General features: G+C 39.9%; 2 protein-coding genes across 4 annotated transcripts; both read right to left on the bottom strand.

Moving 5' to 3' along the window:
* On the bottom strand, positions 1–8,248 carry si:dkey-21a6.5 (sushi, von Willebrand factor type A, EGF and pentraxin domain-containing protein 1). 2 transcript variants are annotated; one of them, XM_029675494.2, is made up of 9 exons: positions 8,077–8,248; positions 5,396–5,620; positions 4,847–4,985; positions 4,662–4,750; positions 4,321–4,384; positions 3,925–4,013; positions 1,917–2,029; positions 1,651–1,807; positions 1–1,230 (listed from the first exon to the last, which is right to left on the bottom strand). In XM_029675494.2, exons 1-9 carry the CDS (start codon positions 8,132–8,134, stop codon positions 1,073–1,075), a joined length of 1,092 nt encoding a protein of 363 aa, XP_029531354.1. In that variant the 5' UTR covers positions 8,135–8,248; the 3' UTR covers positions 1–1,072. The 2 variants fall into 2 exon arrangements, with proteins under 2 accessions (XP_029531354.1, XP_029531355.1); XM_029675495.2 differs by lacking the exon at positions 8,077–8,248 and adding an exon at positions 5,725–5,935.
* A 411-nt stretch (positions 8,249–8,659) lies between these two features.
* Positions 8,660–17,499, bottom strand: LOC115138557 (E3 ubiquitin-protein ligase RNF4-like). 2 transcript variants are annotated; one of them, XM_029675498.2, is made up of 8 exons: positions 17,140–17,499; positions 16,059–16,074; positions 15,829–15,943; positions 9,862–9,959; positions 9,722–9,734; positions 9,496–9,625; positions 9,337–9,388; positions 8,660–9,229 (listed from the first exon to the last, which is right to left on the bottom strand). In XM_029675498.2, the coding sequence occupies exons 2-8, from the start codon at positions 16,065–16,067 to the stop codon at positions 9,080–9,082; spliced, it is 567 nt and encodes a 188-aa protein (XP_029531358.1). In that variant the 5' UTR covers positions 16,068–16,074; positions 17,140–17,499; the 3' UTR covers positions 8,660–9,079. The 2 variants fall into 2 exon arrangements, with proteins under 2 accessions (XP_029531358.1, XP_029531357.1); XM_029675497.2 differs by lacking the exon at positions 16,059–16,074.
* Between the last annotated feature and the right edge of the window lie 76 nt (positions 17,500–17,575).

Here is a 17,575-nt window from a genome sequence, read left to right on the forward strand (position 1 = left end):
TACGTTTAAATTAATTTTACTCAACATTCTGTATTGTATACTCAGTGTATAACTACCGATTAATCTGACTAGAGTATGTATGAGCTGGCATTTGATAACCTTAGAATGTGGTAATCATAGCCACGAAAGTTGCCTTGTTAGGCAAGAGATTAGCTATTATGATTGTAAAACAGAGCAATAGAGTTTACAGAAAACATTGAATTGATCACAGGTAGCTATTATCTGAATAATGTGGCAAAGCATTACATACCAGAGACGTTCCTTGACATGGTGGCCCCCCATCTTTTTTTGTTACGCAATGAACTATTACGGTGTACCACATTAGGACAATCAGTACGCGATCCTGTAAAAAGTTAGTTTTCTTGCTCGCACACCTCATGAAACATCCGTTTGGTGTTTTACAGACATTGTGTTAATAAACTTGCATCATGGAAATAACTTCAGCCTGCATCTTATTTTATAGGCTAGTAATTATACAACAGAATTTCACTTAAGTAGTGCAAAGTTGTGCTTTATTCCAGTATAATATACCCTGGACTGGAGTCAGTGTTTTTCTTTAAAACATACAAATATACTTTTCTTTTAAAGAACAGTGTTTTTCTTTTTAACAAATGTAATAGGGTCAGCCTTCACTAAAGCACAAAATACAGAAGAAAAACACTTCTGCTTGTCAAGAATGACGGCAGCAGGTAGCCTAGTGGTTAGAGCGTTGGACTAGTAAGATCGAATCCCCGAGCTGACAAGGTAAAAATCTGTCGTTCTTCCCCTGAACAAGACAGTTAACCTACTGTTCCTAGGCCGTCATTGAAAATAAGAATTTGTTCTTAACTGACTTGCCTAGTTAAATAAATAAAAGAATACATCTAAAAGACGTACCGCATGAAAGAGCTGGTGAGTTATCAAAAGTACTCAAATGGACATAGTAAATCATGGCTAGGATTTGGTGTGAGTTTGCTTTCTCTTATGGTCCATTAGTGCAAAGCTGAGGCACATAGAATTCAGCTGATTCTGCTCTGAAAGCCAGACATTTGACCCCAATAATTGGAGGCATCAGATGGGGCTGAGGACATGCTCACCAACCAGCGTATACTGGCTCGGCATCACATGGGATCCCGTAGTATCGACCTTGCGGCCGCTCTTTGCGTAACAGAGGTTGTCGTACGAGGGAAAGCTCTCCGTCTGTGTCTCGCCTTCGACGCAACACCAGCAGGATGACGAAGAGTAGGGCCACTGGACCAGAGAAAATAAAGAAAACACGTCAAAAGACTGTATGCAACAAGACTACAACGTTTACTTACTACTACTACTACTCTATTACTTCAGCATGATTTCTATTTCACTTTGTTTTTGCTACAAGATGTTTCATCCTGATCAAATGACCTCTAAACAAGATAATTCATTCATATATTTGGATATTTGTACTTAGTAGTGCCCAGAAAATGCATACAATTTGTGCAATTAGAAGAAATAAACAAGGTTCATGTAAGTGAACAACTTTTCTCAAAGGGTCACAAAAAAAAAGAAGTTAATATGGGAAGCCAATTATTTTGCTCACTTGACAAGGGTTTTCAATATCTAAGTGGTAGCCTAAAGTTCAAACCACTTTCCTTCCACTACACCAATATTTTCAACATGTTTCTTCAGACATACCTCCTCCTCCGATGACAAGTAGAGCAATGGTGACGGGGGCCAGCTCACACTCCTCCCCTGCCTTGCGAAAGAATGTCTCCATGCAGTAACCTGGAGCAGTGCTGCCTTCAGGACAGAAGGCATCACCGGGGCACAGGATGGGGTTCACATCTGGACTCTGTGGAACAGATGAAGTGAGCCTTGGTCATTCACGTTGGTCAGGAAATCCCTTACTGATACTTTCAGTATTGGAGGTGTTTACTGGGAGTAAGGGATGTGGTACTGACTGGGCAGTAGTGGTTTTCAGGGCAGAGGTTACAGGTCTCCTGGCCCCAGCGGATCTGGAAAAAGCCGCTGCTGCAGATTTGACACATACTCTGACGGGGAGCCTTGTGCATACCTGTCCAAAATCAAACATCTCATCAATACATCCTAATCAGATTACACAACTAAAATGTCATCCATTTCAAACGGACTGAAACCTCCGCTATTACAGTATTACTATTAACCTTAAATTATACTGAACAAAAATATAACATGTAAAGTGTTGGTCCCATGTTTCATGAGCTGAAATAAAAGATCCCAGAAATTTTCCATACGGACAAGAAGCTTCTTTCAAATTTGGTGCACAAATGTATCCTTTGCCAAGATAAATCCATCCACCGGACAGGTGTGGCATATCAAGAAGCTGATTAAACAGCAACCCACAAAATGCTGATGCTCCAGATACTCAACTAGTCTAAAGGCCAGTTTTATTGCTTCTTTAATCAGAACACCAGTTTTCAGCTGTGTTAACATAATTGCAAAATAGTTTTCTAATGATCAATTAGCCTTTTATAATTATAAACTTGGATAAGCTAACACAACGTGCCATTGGAACACAGGAGTGATGGTTGCTGATAATGGGCCTCTGTACGCCTATGTAGATGTTGTAACTTTAATGTGTTAGAGTTTAAGTTTATTCATTGAGCTGTATCTAAAGATATTTCTTTACAGTTATTTACATATGTAATTGTATTGGTTTGTATTGAATTACGCTTTTTGACTGCAAGTTCCAGAATGCCTTGCGACAGGAATGAGTGATAACGCGCCAATTATGTGCAGGTGCAAAGTGATTGTGGCTGACTTTCCGACAGCATCTTAACTGCATTGCTCTGTACCAAAACAAAGTTGTTAAATGTAACGTGAACAAGTATTCTTACTAAAAGAAGCTTTCGTATCAAACCCGACGTCCCGAGTCATTACTTTGAAGTTAGTTAATCTAAAAGTAGATATTCCTTTTTTTTTTTTTTTTTTTAATAAAAAAATCAGCCGTTTTCAGCTACAATAGTCATTTACAACATTAACCATGTCTACACTGTATTTCTGATCAATTTGATGTTATTTTAAAGGACAAAAAAGTGATTTTCTTTCAAAAACAAGGACATTTCTAAGTGACCCTCAACTAACGGTAGTGTAGGTGCACCTTGTGCTGGGGACAATAAAAGGCCACTAAAAAAGTGCCACAGATGTCTCAAGTTGAGGGAGTGTGCAATTGACATGCTGACTGCAGGAATGTCCACCAGAGCTGTTGCCAGATAATTGAATGTTAATTTCTCTACCATAAGCCACATACAACATTGTTTTAGAGAATTGGCAGTACATCAAAGCGGCCTCACAACCACAGACCACGTGTAACCATGCCAGCCCAGGACCTCCACATCATGATTATTCGCCTGTGGGATCGTCTGAGACCAGCCACCCGGACAGCTGATGAAACTGTGGGTTTACACAACCGAAGAATTTCTGCACAAACTGTCAGAAATTGTCTCAGGGAAGCTCATTTACATGCTCGCCGTCTTCACCAGGGTCTTGAACTGACTGCAGTTCGGCCTCGTAACCGACTTCAGTGGGAAAATGCTAACATTCGATGGGAACTGGCGTGCTGGAGAAGTGTGCTCTTCATGGATGAATCCTGGTTTCAACTGTACAGGGCAGATGGCAGACAGTGTGTATGGCGTCATGTGGGCGACAGTTTGCTGATGTCAATGTTGTGTGCTCCATGGTGGCGGTGGGGTTATGGTATGGGCAGGCATAAGCTACGGACAACGAACACAATTGCATTTTATCGATGGCAATTTGAATGACGAGATCCTGAGGCCCCTTGTCGTGCCATTAATCTGCCGGACCATTAATCTGCTGCAGTCGCCTCGAACATTCTCTCAAAAACATTTTAAACATTCTCTTTAATATTTTAACACACTGCATGCATTATAAATAATACAATTGATATTGTTGGCTGGCACTGGCAGTTACCTGGACGACAAGGTGTGCACTCCTTGGCAGCTGGCTGCAGAGACTCTGTACCAGCAGGACAGATCTGACACAGAGCACAACTGGAGGAGCTGTGGGAGGGATGGCCACAAGGGTGCAATGAATGGGGAAGAACTTATTTACAAAATACTGTTTAATACAGCTGGCTATCACCACCCCATGTCTGATGACTGAACTATGAAATAATTTCTTCAATACTTACTACTAACCCAATTTTGTGTGCGTGTGTGTGTGTGTGTCCGGTTTTGGGAAGTAATATCAGTTGCATGAGATGAGAGCATGTGATGTTAGATCTGCAGACAAGCAACAGGGCCAGTCCCGCTGCAGTGCAAACCACACTAGTTAAGAAAACACAAAGGTGACAAAAGGGCCACTAACTTGCAGAACGTTCCCTGTTGACATGGACTGCACGATGTGGCATTTTGTTGTGATGTATAGAAACCTGAAAATAACACATTCCATTTAAAAAACAGATACATCCAATTTAATATTTCTAAAGAGTTAGATTACTTGAATGTGCATGACTGGAGCCCAGCTTTTATACAGTAGAGCTGATTGTTTTCGTCAGTTGTTACAAAATGTTTATTCACTATTTTTTCTCTGCGTATAGGCATGGATGAACAAACAAACACACTATAATATAATAACAGTAATAGTAACAAGTAAGTCATTATTGCGATGATTATACAACAAGAACAGAAAAATATTTATATAAATACCTGGAGAACAGCTTCGGCAGGAGTCGGAGCCTGTGTTGTTGCTGTAGGAGCCTGGGGAGCAGGACTGACACATAAGGCTGCCGGTAAAACTGCAAGGTGAGATGGAGAACAGAAAGAGGGTCAATGCAACAGTGGTATACAGAATGTTTGTGAATCAACTATGCCCTCAGTTGACAGAGACGTACTTGGTGTAAAAACCCTGACTGCAGGGCTGACATCGCTGTTGTCCAGCCAGAGGCTGAAAGAACCCTCTCGAACATGGGAGGCAAGCCCCAGCGAACAGACACAGCCCTGGCTCATGGCAACAGGAACACAGCAGGGTGTCTGGGGAGACATCAGAAGGCTGTTATTGAACAGGTGGTGCTGTTTACAACACTTACCACCTTCATTTTACATTTGAGCCAAAGAAGCTTTCACTTGGTCTGTGGAGGTCAGACAAATTTCAGGGGTCAAATACAGCAAAGCTACATACCAACAACACAACTCCTGTGTCCACTGTCCACATCCACAAAAAATAGGTGTTACATGGGTAAAAACGACATTAAAGTGCTGCATCAATTGGCTGTGCTGTGTTTCTACCTAATTTATAGGTTGTGGTGAGAAACAAAACTGAGTAATTATTTGGGTTACTGACAATGCTCTTAACTGCTAGGCTACCTGCTGCCCCTTCACTGAAACTAAGCATCTTTCTGCCAGGCCAGGGTAAGTAAGGCTAGCAGGACATCTAGACTCACCATTGTCAGAGTAGGACCCTGGGACACAGGTCTCACAGGTGGAGGTGTTGAGGGCAGAGCAGCCTGGAGATGTGGTGCTGAGGATCATGGGTGTGGTCAAGGTCACACTCTCACTGACTGTGGTGGTCTCACTGACTCTGGTGGTTGCCGTCACATTCTCAATGAATGTGGTGTTCATCACAGCAGGAGCCATCGTGGGAGCCGTCGTCTGGCTCACCACCACACCTGTTATAACCAGACTTTTAGAGCAAATAGTTCTAGAAACGGGAAAACATTTATATTCCCAGCCTCTCTCTAAGTAGCAATGTGGTAGATAGACAAAGGCATACCCTGGAAATAGAGCAGATCATGACATGGGAAGCTGGATTTTCTGGAAACATAATGGGTCAATGACTAATTAGTACAGTTCAGAAGAAAAATGGTCATTGGAGATTGGTATTTGATGGCTTTGAAAGGACCAGAGATGAGAAGAAGTTACAGGGAGTTGAACATTTAATGCAGAACAGACAGGTACCAAGACAGGAACAGCATCAGCACACGGGTAACAACAACATACGAACATTAATGCAGCAGTTGGGAAAGGAGCTGGGGAACTGACAATAATAGGGGAGGTAATAAACAGGTGATTGAGTCCAGGTGAGTCCAATAATCGCTGATGCACGTGACGGGGGAAAGGCAGGAGTGAGTAATGCTGGGGAGCATGGCGCCTTTGAGCACCAGGGAGGGGGAGCGGGAGCAGGCATGACAGGCTTAACACATTTCAGGAGGTCGTGTGACACCTACAGTGCCGTGAAAAAGTATTTGTCCGCTTTCTGATTTCCTCTATGGCATAATGGGACCCATGTCATCCAAAAGTTGAATCAAGTTCACCAAAAAGCACCTGGAAGATCATCAAGACTCTTGGAAGAATGTTTTATGGACAGAGATATCAAAAGTATAACTTTTTGGGTGACATGGGTCCCATTATGCCTGGCAAAAACCAAACACTGCTTTCCACATTAAGAACCTCATACCAATAGTTAAGCATGGTGGTGGTAGCCTGATGGTTTGGGGATGCTTTGCTGCCTCAGGACCTGGATGACTTGCCTTAATAGAAGGAACCCTGAATTCTGCTCTGTATCAGAGAATTCTACAGGAGAATATCAGGCCATCCGTCTGTGAGCTGAAGCGCAGTTGGGTAATGCAGCAAGACAATGACCCAAAACACACAATCAAGACTACATGAAAATGGCTAAAAAGCAACACATTTGAAGTTTTGGAATGGCTTAGTCAAAGTCCAGACCTATTCCCAATTGAGATCTTGTGCCAGGGCTTGAAACAAGCAATTCATGCTTGAAAACCCACAAATGTTGCAGAGTTACAGCAGTTCTGCATGGAAGAGCGGGCCAAAATTCCTCCATAGCGACGTGAGAGACTGATCAATAACTACAGGAAGTGTTTGGTTGGAGTCATTACAGCTAAAGGTGGCACAACCAGTTATTGCGTGGAAAGGGGCAATTACTTTTTCACAAATGAGCATTGGGTGTTGCATAACTTTGTTTATGAAATAAGTGTCATTGTTGTTATTTGTCCTCTCAGGTTCCCTTGATCTTTTATTAGGTTTTGGTTGAATATCCGATAACATTCAGTATTAAAAAATATGCAAAAGTAGAGAAAATTAAAAATGTTTTGATTATCTTTCATTAGGCATCCACAGATTTCCACCCTTACTGTTTGAGGAAAATCCATCAGTAATAGGCCTTTTTGGCATATTCTCCAAATCCCTTTTATTGTTTTTGTGGTCTTATAAATTGTAAAGCACGTTCTTTAAGCCTTGTTTCTAGTCAAGGAATGGCACAAAGTTCCAACATGAAAGATTTTACACGTCTACTTCCTCATTCCTTTGATACCTTACAATGATGCTGCTAATGTTTCACAATAAGTATTTCAAAGTAAGTTCTTTAGGATATGTAGCTATTTGTGGACAGGTCAGACACCATGATAACTGCATGTGATAATGAGACAAGATATCATGGTGTCTGACCTGTCAGTGAGTTGGAGAAACAGAAGCGAGAGCAGCAGCAAACAGAGACCTTATTGTCGCAGTAATCACATTAGCCATGAGCTGAGCTGCTTTGCTAAGAGAAAGACACCCTCAAGAATTACAATTATTCAAAACCAGGTCATATGATTTCCCCTGGTTTAAACTCCAAAATGCTCCGAGTTGGCCAGGGCCTTCTGTGTGTACTGTACATTATATTCTATTGAGTTTAGATTGCCAGAGCATTGGGAACTGCTTGGGTAATTTACAGTTTTGGTAAATGTGTTAACAGTGCACTTAAATGTACAGGGCTTGATTAATAAATTATTAAAATGTCTTCACATGACAACTGGAATGTTAAACTTTTATAGCTGCATTTATACAACAATGTTGCCAAGCAGTGTGTAGTTTTGAATCATATTCAATTAGTTATCACGTTTTGTAAAATATGTCAAATCAAATCAGAATTGTGATATCTGGTGTGGCTGTCTTGACAAAGTTTACAAACAAAAAGGTATCTACAGTGCCATTGGCACAAGTGGGTACCTCAAATAATCCCATGTAGAAAAAATAGCCTTCAATCATATCTAGATATCTAAAAACAGAGTGCTGCCTGCTAAAGCTAACGTTAATGTTGATTAGCTAAGACAACAAACCTTACCTAACAGACAGGCGGCAGCAATCGTAGACAAAACTCCCCAACATTCCATACTCCACATATTATCGGCACAAAAAAGTTAAGAATTTCATCCCTGACAGTTTAGGGTTCTTTCTTTTAGTGAAGTCCACAGTGAGTCGCTGGTTGCTTGTCGCCCCTCAATGTCATATGACAAGACACAAATCATGTGATTTTACTTACGAGTTTTCGGTAACAACTGAATGCGCAACCGCAGAACACTAACCAGAAAATCAAACTGGCCTTGATGTCTCCAGGCAAACTGAATTAAATCAATGAACACACACAATGCTTTAATTAATTAAATTATTTTTTTCCTATGGGCAAACATTAGTGAAACTGTACTTCCTGAATTCGACTTTTCCCCACCCCATTCTCTTCCATGTGTGTTGCAAATCTCATACTATACAGGGGCCCAATTGATTTTATTTACCTAGGCAAAGTCAGTTCATTTACAATGACGCCTCCCGGGGAACAGGCTCAACGCGCTAACCACTAGACTACCTGCCAACCCAATATCTGAACTAATAAATATTTATAAAAAATAGTTGTTTTTTTAACACACAGAAAGGGCTAAAAACAAATACTTTATTTATTTATAAACAATACATATGGACAAACGAAATAGTTGCGTTTCTTTGAGCTCTCAAGAACGCTTTGGGTCACAACAGTGAAATGTAATCTAGATGGTCTAAACACAGGCATAACACACATTTAAAACACAACAATTAGATGAAAATGTTGTACACAATACACTTTCATAGTGTACAGTGAGGCAATCGTACAACGACGTGTATGATTGATTGGTTACATTCTCCTCCCTCAAATGTGTTAAACCCACATGTGGCCAGTAAAAAAAAAAATCTCATTTGTGCAAATTTAAGATATAAATGACAAGACCATTAAACCATATATAAACAAAGAACCAAACCATCAAGCAATGTGCAAAAAGCCCCAACAATCGGAATATGTTTAATAGGAACACAGATTATATGTAAATTTGATGATACTGCTGATGATTCAGTTTCTTCCTGCAGGTTGGGCACGTCTGTGATTTGGCAAGTGAGTCACGTATGCATGTGTTGCAGAACAGGTGACCACACTGGGAGGAGACAACCATTCTCCCACCATCAATTATCTGAGGGGTGCGGCAGAAGCTTGTTTACAAGGTGCACACAATTAATGCTTCACACAACAGCCAGCCAGTTTCCAGAGGCTTAACATCAAGGGAAAAGTCTGACTTACCTCTCCAAACGTGTCCATACAGATGGGACAACTGATTGTTGTTGGGGTTGATCTGTGAACAACAGAATCCATGCATTTTAACCACACCTTTAGAGTGGGGCTACCGTCACAATTGTCCAGGTTATAGTAAGGTAAGCAGGGTAGTCTGATCGGTCTCACCTGGCTGTGCTGCTGGGCTCAGGGGCAGTGGAGAGGGGGGCTGTCGCTGGACTGTCAGGAACAATAACAGCTGCCTCTTCTTCATCACTGCTCAGCACGTAACTTTCCCAGTCACGTCTTCGCTTTGGACCTTGTTTTGGACCCACAAAAGGCATTCAAACACTAGCCTCAACTCAACATATAAATCACATTTCTAAATGATGATGATATTCAGTTAAAAACTCACCTTCATCTACAACCTGCAATGGACGACAAAGGCCAGGGAAATTGAGTCAATATCAAACAGCAAAAGAGAATATTAAAAATCACATACACCATGTGAAGTGACAATTAAATGCAATTGGCTACTTGCAGATTTGCACTCACCACTATTGAGTCATTGTTGTTGGTGAGGTCCACAAAAGATGATGGAAAAACCTGATAGGTCAAATCAACCATTTCCTCTTCCGCAACCAAGGGATCACCTGTCAAAGGGTCAGAGAAACAATCACACCTGCATACACAGACAAAAAAGCCTACTGGTATACGCCACTGTATTTATCTGAACAGTGACGCCTAAACTTTTAATTTGGCTCTATACGCCAACATTCTGAATTTGAGATCAAAATGTTTCATGAGGCGATAGTACAATGCCACCTTTTATTTGAGGGTATTTTCATACAGATCTGTTTACCGTTTAGAAATGAAAGCACTTTGTTGGATACATTTGCAGTTTACTTTGGGTGTGTTCCAGATTATGTTGTGCTCAATAGGAATTGAATGGTGAATGTATGTCATTGGAGTAAATTGTATTGTAATTAACAATACGTTTCTGAACACTCCTACATTAATGTGGATGCTACCATGATTACGGATAGTCCTGAATAATGAGTAATCACGGTAGCATCTACATTAAAGTAAAAAACATATTCTATTCTTATTTACAATAAAAGTGACTCAAACTATTCCCCATTCAGTTCCAATTGGGCAAAGCATAATCTGAAACAGAACCAAGACTAACTGCAAATGCATCCAAAGAGTTTGTAGTCACAAGCTTGACAGTCATTGAGTACAAGGAATATGGGTTCAAATACCTAACTATTGACTACTTCAATACACTATAAGCAAATTTGGCCAAATACATATTACTTCCTCAAATGGAGGGAATAGATTTTTTTTTATTTCACCTTTATTTAACCAGGTAGGCAAGTTGAGAACAAGTTCTCATTTACAATTGCGACCTGGCCAAGATAAAGCAAAGCAGTTCGACAGATACAACGACACAGAGTTACACATGGAGTAAAACAAACATACAGTCAATAATACAGTATAAACAAGTCTATATACAATGTGAGCAAATGAGGTGAGAAGGGAGGTAAAGGCAAAAAAGGCCATGGTGGCAAAGTAAATACAATATAGCAAGTAAAACACTGAAATGGTAGTTTTGCAATGGAAGAATGTGCAAAGTAGATATAAAAATAATGGGGTGCAAAGGAGCAAAATAAATACATTAAATACAGTTGGGAAAGAGGTAGTTGTTTGAGCAAAATTTTAGGTGGGCTATGTACAGGTGCAGTAATCTGTGAGCTGCTCTGACAGTTGGTGCTTAAAGCTAGTAAATATAGTTCTTTCATTTCTAAAATCAGTAAATCATATGTATGAAAATTGTGCCAACAGAAATTGTATTTGAATTCCATAGTTTATAATTTGAATTAGGATATTTAATTTATTATGTTTGATTTTGAAATGCACAAATTTAATAATTGAATTCAGAAATTGAACTTGTATTTCATGATTAGAAACAGAAATGAATTAAATTTTGCATTGAATTTAATATTAAAATTCAATATTTATATATTAAAAAGTTTCAATATGGTAGATATTGCGTTCACTGTCTACCAAGTTTACAAATTATCATTTCAGTTAATCAAAGTTTAATACATTCAACTTCTCATATGCATTCAGATTTTCAAATCCAGTTCTATAAATTCAGATTCAAAACCAGAGACAACATCCTGGTACTATGCCAGCCAGGAAAGGTAGAGGAGAACAGATCAAACTCTCTGTGGTAAACAGAAGCTTCTGGCGGTTTCTGAAGCAAATGTGGCATATTGCATTCATTTTCTTTCTATGAATTTGGCTCTAGTGTTTTTACTGTTTTGGCAATAAGCTATTATGACCACATTCCTCAAAGTGAGGACTCTGGAACATGGACATGCCTTCTGTTTCCCCTCTATGATTATCACAGGCCGTGCAGAACACGTTAGAAGGGAGAATCACAATTTTGTATTCGGTCTCTAAGAATATAGACTGAACAAAAATAGAAACGCAACATGCAACAATTAAGGATTTTACTGAGTTACAGTTAATTTAAGGAAATCAGTCAATTGAAAATAATGAATTAGGCCCAAATCTAAATCGATTTCACATGACTAGGCAGGGGCACAGCCTTGGGTGGGCCTGGGAGGGCATAGGCCCACCCACTGGGGAGCCAAGCCCAGCCAATCAGAATGAGTTTTTCCCCCAAAAAAGGGCTTTATTACAGACATAAATACTCCTTGGTTTTATCAGCTGTCCGGGTGGCCCGTCTCAGATGATCCTGCAGGTGAAGAGAAGAAGCCTGGGTGTGGAGGTCCTAGACTGGCGTGGTTACACGTGGTCTGCGGTTGGACATACTGCCAAATTCTCTAAAACAAAGGCTTACGGTAGAGAAATGACATTACATTCTCTGGCGACAGCTCTCGTGGACATTTCTGCAGTCAGCATGCCAATTGTGTGTACCCTCAAAATAAGAGATCTGTGGCATTGTGTTGTGACAACTGCGCATTTAAGAGTGGCCTTTTATTGTCCTCAGCACAAGGTGCACCTGTGTAATGATCATGCTGTTTAATCACCTTTTTGATTTGCCACACATTTCAGGTGGATGGATTATCTTGGCAAAGGATCAATGCTCACTAACAGGGACGTAAACAATTTTTTTCACAAAATTTGAGCGAACCTTTGTGCGTATGGAACATTTCTGGGATCTTTTATTTCAGCTCATGAAACATGGGACCAACACTTAACCTGTTGCATTTATATTTTTGTTCAGTATAGTTGAAAAGCCCTGTCACAGCCCTTCTTAGGATAACCTTTACACTCCCTATTTAAATCTTGTGGCTGAATGGGTTCGAACCAGGTCTCTTGCATGTCACAAGACTGTTAGCCCACTTAGCTAAAGCCTATAGGGATAAGTTCAGGAAGTTTATGTAAAGGACGACAAGCTGCTTGCTTATAGAGTACCGCTTCCCCCTCATTCAGCTGATATCGAGAATTGAATTCAGGATCTCTGCCTTGGAACCACGTGACCGCCCTCCTAAAGATTTCCAGCCAGGGCATTTCTCAATAAAAAAAAGTATGATCACATTTATAGCCGTTGTGTTTCATAGCTGGTAAATGAATTGCAAAGTCAAAGAACTACGCAAACTGCTAGGGAAGAGAAGATAACGCTTCTTCTACAAGTCAGACAATCTCACAGGCACAAACATGACTTGAGTCGCACAACAACGGTAACCTCCTGCCCTTACAAGGGGCAGATGAACATTTGTCTCATCTGTGATATTTTAGTTAAAAGACTCAGGTGACAATAAAATGTAATTATTCAATATACCATAGTAATACATTTACTGTTTTAGAAACATTACAAAGAATGCTCAGACTTGAGTTTTGGTGTAATTTTGAAATATTTTGGCTGGTAAATCTGAGTGGCTGGTAGATTTTTAAATCTACCTGCCACAGTGGCTGGTGGACCAAAAATGTATTGTATGCCCTGGACTCTAACCCACCACACTATTGAAAAGGGCCTTATTCAATTGCGCAAGGGACGACACTTCAGGCTGATGGTTGAGTTTCACAGATCCCCATCTGCGACATTCACCCCCCAACAACTCCAGTGGTTGAGCTGAGCGCAACTGTAGATCCGAGTCCAGTGGCACCACTGTAAAGGACAGACTCAAACTCAGGATTTATGCCTGGAAAATACACGTGACCGCCCTCCTGAAGCATTCCAGCCTATCGCACTACTAAAAAAGTCACAGATCCCGATCTGCTACACTATTACAAATCTTCACGATCCAGCAAGGTTACTCATCAAAAGAGCGTGGTTTGGTGATTTTTTTTATTTTAATTTTATTTTACTAGGCAAGTCAGTTAAGAACAAATTCTTATTTTCAATGACGGCCTAGGAACAGTGGGTTAGATTTTAGAATAAGGCTGTAAAGTAAGAAAATGTGGAAAAAAGTTGGTCTAAATACTTTCGAATGCATCTGAGAAGATGAATACATGAAACTTTGAGGAACTTAAATGACAGTTTGTGAACAGGGTAGGGTAGCCTAGTGGTTAGAGCGTTGGACTAGTAACCGGAAGGTTGCAAGTTCAAATCCCCGAGCTGACAAGGTTCAAATCTGTCGTTCTGCCCCTGAACAGGCAGTTAACCCACTGTTCCTAGGCCGTCATTGAAAATAAGAATTTGTTCTTAACTGACTTGCCTAGTTAAATATAGGTAAAATAAAATAAAAAAATGAATGCATTATCTATCATATTGAAACTGAATATATAAATATTGAATTTGAAAACGGAATTCAATTTCAAATAATGAAATAGAAGTTTTATTTATTCAATTTGAGCATAAATTCAAAATTATGAATTCAAAATTCAATATCTTAACACAAACTCAAAATTATGTGATTCAAATCTCTGTCGGCACTAAATTCACCCCATAGAAAATACCCTCAAATATAAAAGGGGACATAATGTACTGTCACATATGAAACATTTGATCTCAAAATCCAAAATGCTTGAATATATACAGTACCAGTCAAGTCTGGACACACCTACTCATTCAAGGCTTCTCTTTGTTTTTTACTATTTTCTACATTGTAGAATAATGGTGAAGACATCAAAACTATGAAATAACACATGGAATAGAATAATGTAGCAGATTCTTCAAAGTAGCCACCCTTTGCACACTCTTGGCATTCTCTCAATCAGCTTCATGAGGTAGTCACCTGGAATGCATTTCAATTAACAGGTGTGGCTTGTTAAGTGGAATTTATTTCCTTCTTAATGCGTTTGAGCCAATCACTTGTGTTGTGACAAGGTAGGGGTGGTATACAGAAGATAGCCTTATTGGGTAAAAGACCAAGTCCATATTATGGCAAGAGCAGCTCAAATAGAGAAATGACAGTCCATCATTACTTTATGACCTGAATGTCAGTAAATCCAGAAAATGTCAAGAACTTTGAAAGTGCAGTTGCAAAAACCATCAAGCGCTATGATGAAACTGGCTCTCATGAGGACCACCACAGGAAAGGAAGACCCTGAGTTACCTCTGCTGCAGAGGATAAGTTCATTAGAGTTACCAGCCTCAGAAATTGGAGCCCAAATAAATGCTTCAGAGTTCAAGTAACAGATACATCTCAACATTAACTTTTCAGAGGAGAATGTGTGAAATCAGGCCTTCATGGTCAAATTGCTGCAAAGAAACCACTACTAAAAAGGACACCAATAAGAAAAGATTTGCTTGGGCCAAGAAACATGAGCAATGGACATTAGACCAGTGGAAAACTTCAGATTTTTGGTTCCAACCGCCGAGTAGGTGTAGGTGAACGGATTATCTCTGCATGTGCAGTTCCCACCAGGAAGCATGGAGGTGGTGGTGTGGGGGTGCTTTGCTGGTGACACCATCAGTGATTTACTTAGAATTCAAGGCACACTTAACACACATGGCTACCACAGCATTCTGCAACGATACACCATCCCATCTGGTTTGCGTTTAGTGGGACTATCATTTGTTTTTCAACAGAACAATGACCCAAAACACACCTCCGGGCTCTGTAAGGGCTATTTGACCAATAAAAAGAGTGTTGGTGTTGCATCAGATGATCTGGCTTCCACAATCACCTGACCTCAACCCAATTGAGATGGTCTGGGATGAGTTGGACCGCAGAGTGAAGGAAAAGCAGCCAACAAGTGGTCAGCATATGTGGGAACTACTTCAAGGCGGTTGCAAAAGCATTCCACATGAAACTGGTTGAGAGAATGCCAAGAGTGTGCAACACTGCCATCAAAGCAAAGGGTGGCTACTTTGAAGAATATAAAATATATTTTTTGCTTACTACAGGATTCCATGTTATTTCATAGTTTACATGTCTTCACTATTATTCTACAATGTAGAAAATAGTAAAAAATAAAGAAAAACCATGGAATGAGTAGTTGTGTCCAAACTTTTAACTGGTACTGTATTTAAAATTTTCAAAATAATAGATTCACTGTCCAAATACTCATGAACAGGAATATATATGGGCCTTTACTCACTGCTCTCCAGCACCTCTATGGTATCAAGGTATGACGTGTTGCTGCTGTCTGCTGTGCCTTCATTTGTATTGTTGGAGCATCTGGTATCAGGGATCTCTATTCTATCTTGCTCAGCCTGGACGCATATGGGTAGGGTACAGTCAAGCAACAGAAGAGTGTAAACACATCAGTAGACAAAGGGAGAGGAAAGACGTGTTTGTCTGATTAATAGGGAACGAGTACAGACTTACCTCACTCATGTTGTCACTGCAAAATAAATAAATGACACACACTGAGGATGTAACAACATTATAGACAGCCTATACTTCCTGCAACAATAATAGCAGATAATGGAACTTGAACAAGCTACATAACTAAAGTAGCTAAAACCACAGGTAACTGCCAAAATAAAACAAACACCAACATAACATGTGTTGGGCCACCACAAGCCAGAACAGCTTCAATGCACCTTGACAAGTGTCTGGAACTCTATTGGAGGGATGCGACACTATTCTTCTATGAGCAATTCCATCATTTGGTGTGTTGATGGTGGTATAAAAGTGGTATAAAAAGCTGTCTCAGTTGCCGCTCCAGAATCTCCCATAGGTGTTCAAATTGGTTGAGATCTGGTGACTGAAACGGCCATGGCATACGGTTTACATCGTTTTCATGCTCATCAAATCATTCAGTGATGGGGGCATTGTCATGCATGGTAGCCAAAAATTGCCAAAATAATGGCATGCCCAGCATTTTACATCCTATCACACATACATATTTATACTCCGCACCGACATTGCTCTGGCAAATATTTCTATATTTCCATTATTTTACTTGTAGATTTGTGTATTGTTAGATATTACTATAAGTGTTTTGCTACAGCCGCAATAAGATCTGCTAAATATGTGTAACTTTATGCGACCAATAAAACGTTATTTTTATACATGACCCTAAGCATGGTGGGATGTTAATTGCTTAATTAAATCAGAAATCAATATACTTTGGTATCCCTCATTTACTCGGTTTTTCCATTATTTGGGCAGTTACCTGTATCTTCAATCAACGTAGTAAGTAACAATTGATTAGTAAGTTAACTAGCAAGCTCGTTAGTTAACTTACTAATCAATTGTTGTTACGAACTCCGTTTGCTAACTAACGTTAGCTAACGGACGTGTTTATATTTTTCCCTCGCTGGCCAAGTAAAAGAAAAACAGGCAAACTGTTAGCTAACGTTAACTAGCTAATTCGTTTAAAAAGCAGCCATGTATGAAATAGCATTTTAACATTCGTACATAAAAAGAAAGATACCAAGCTAATGTATATGTTGGTTGTTACCTTTCTGACAGATACTTTCGGGTTCAAACCTGGATGAATTGCAGTAGTGTCGCTGCTGTGCATATGTGAGTAGCTCACTGTCAGCAGTGACTTTTCATAGCATGTTAGGATAATTAACGTAACGTTAGCAGGTTGAAATAATTAGAGTAAACTAAATTGCAAAAATTATCCCAAACGCGAGTCGAATGGCTATGTAAATTCTGCGTCGATTAGACATGACCGCGTTCAAGAGCATCAAAACCGGGAATGATGTATCATGGGTAATTTGTGACTGACTGACTGATCTTCAAATAACATTCAGAGTGATTTGTCGATCAGTCAGTCTCTCTCTACTCGCTGCTATTTCGAATGCGCCCATTTTCACCCATGCATGGGTATTCTTGAACATACAAGTTACATTCCAATGTAACTAAATCAAATCAAACGTAAGGAAATA

The sequence above is a fragment of the Oncorhynchus nerka genome, linkage group LG12 (assembly GCF_034236695.1).
Source record: "Oncorhynchus nerka isolate Pitt River linkage group LG12, Oner_Uvic_2.0, whole genome shotgun sequence".
NCBI classification, from domain to species: domain Eukaryota; kingdom Metazoa; phylum Chordata; class Actinopteri; order Salmoniformes; family Salmonidae; genus Oncorhynchus; species Oncorhynchus nerka.

What these genes read in the sequence shown, in the direction of transcription:
- LOC115138557 (XM_029675497.2), bottom strand. Translation starts at nt 17,202, where the DNA reads ATGCACAGCAGCGACACTACTGCAATTCATCCAGGTTTGAACCCGAAA. An exon ending in GAGCCCAGCAGCACAGCCAG is followed by an intron (nt 9,389 to 9,495) that starts GTGAGACCGATC and finishes TGTTGTTCACAG; the next exon opens with ATCAACCCCAACAACAATCA. An exon ending in GTATGGACACGTTTGGAGAG is followed by an intron (nt 9,230 to 9,336) that starts GTAAGTCAGACT and finishes CGCACCCCTCAG; the next exon opens with ATAATTGATGGTGGGAGAAT.
- si:dkey-21a6.5 (XM_029675494.2), bottom strand. Translation starts at nt 8,134, where the DNA reads ATGTGGAGTATGGAATGTTGGGGAGTTTTGTCTACGATTGCTGCCGCC. An exon ending in CTGCCGAAGCTGTTCTCCAG is followed by an intron (nt 4,385 to 4,661) that starts GTATTTATATAA and finishes TGTTATTTTCAG; the next exon opens with GTTTCTATACATCACAACAA. An exon ending in ACTTGTCATCGGAGGAGGAG is followed by an intron (nt 1,231 to 1,650) that starts GTATGTCTGAAG and finishes TCTCTGGTCCAG; the next exon opens with TGGCCCTACTCTTCGTCATC.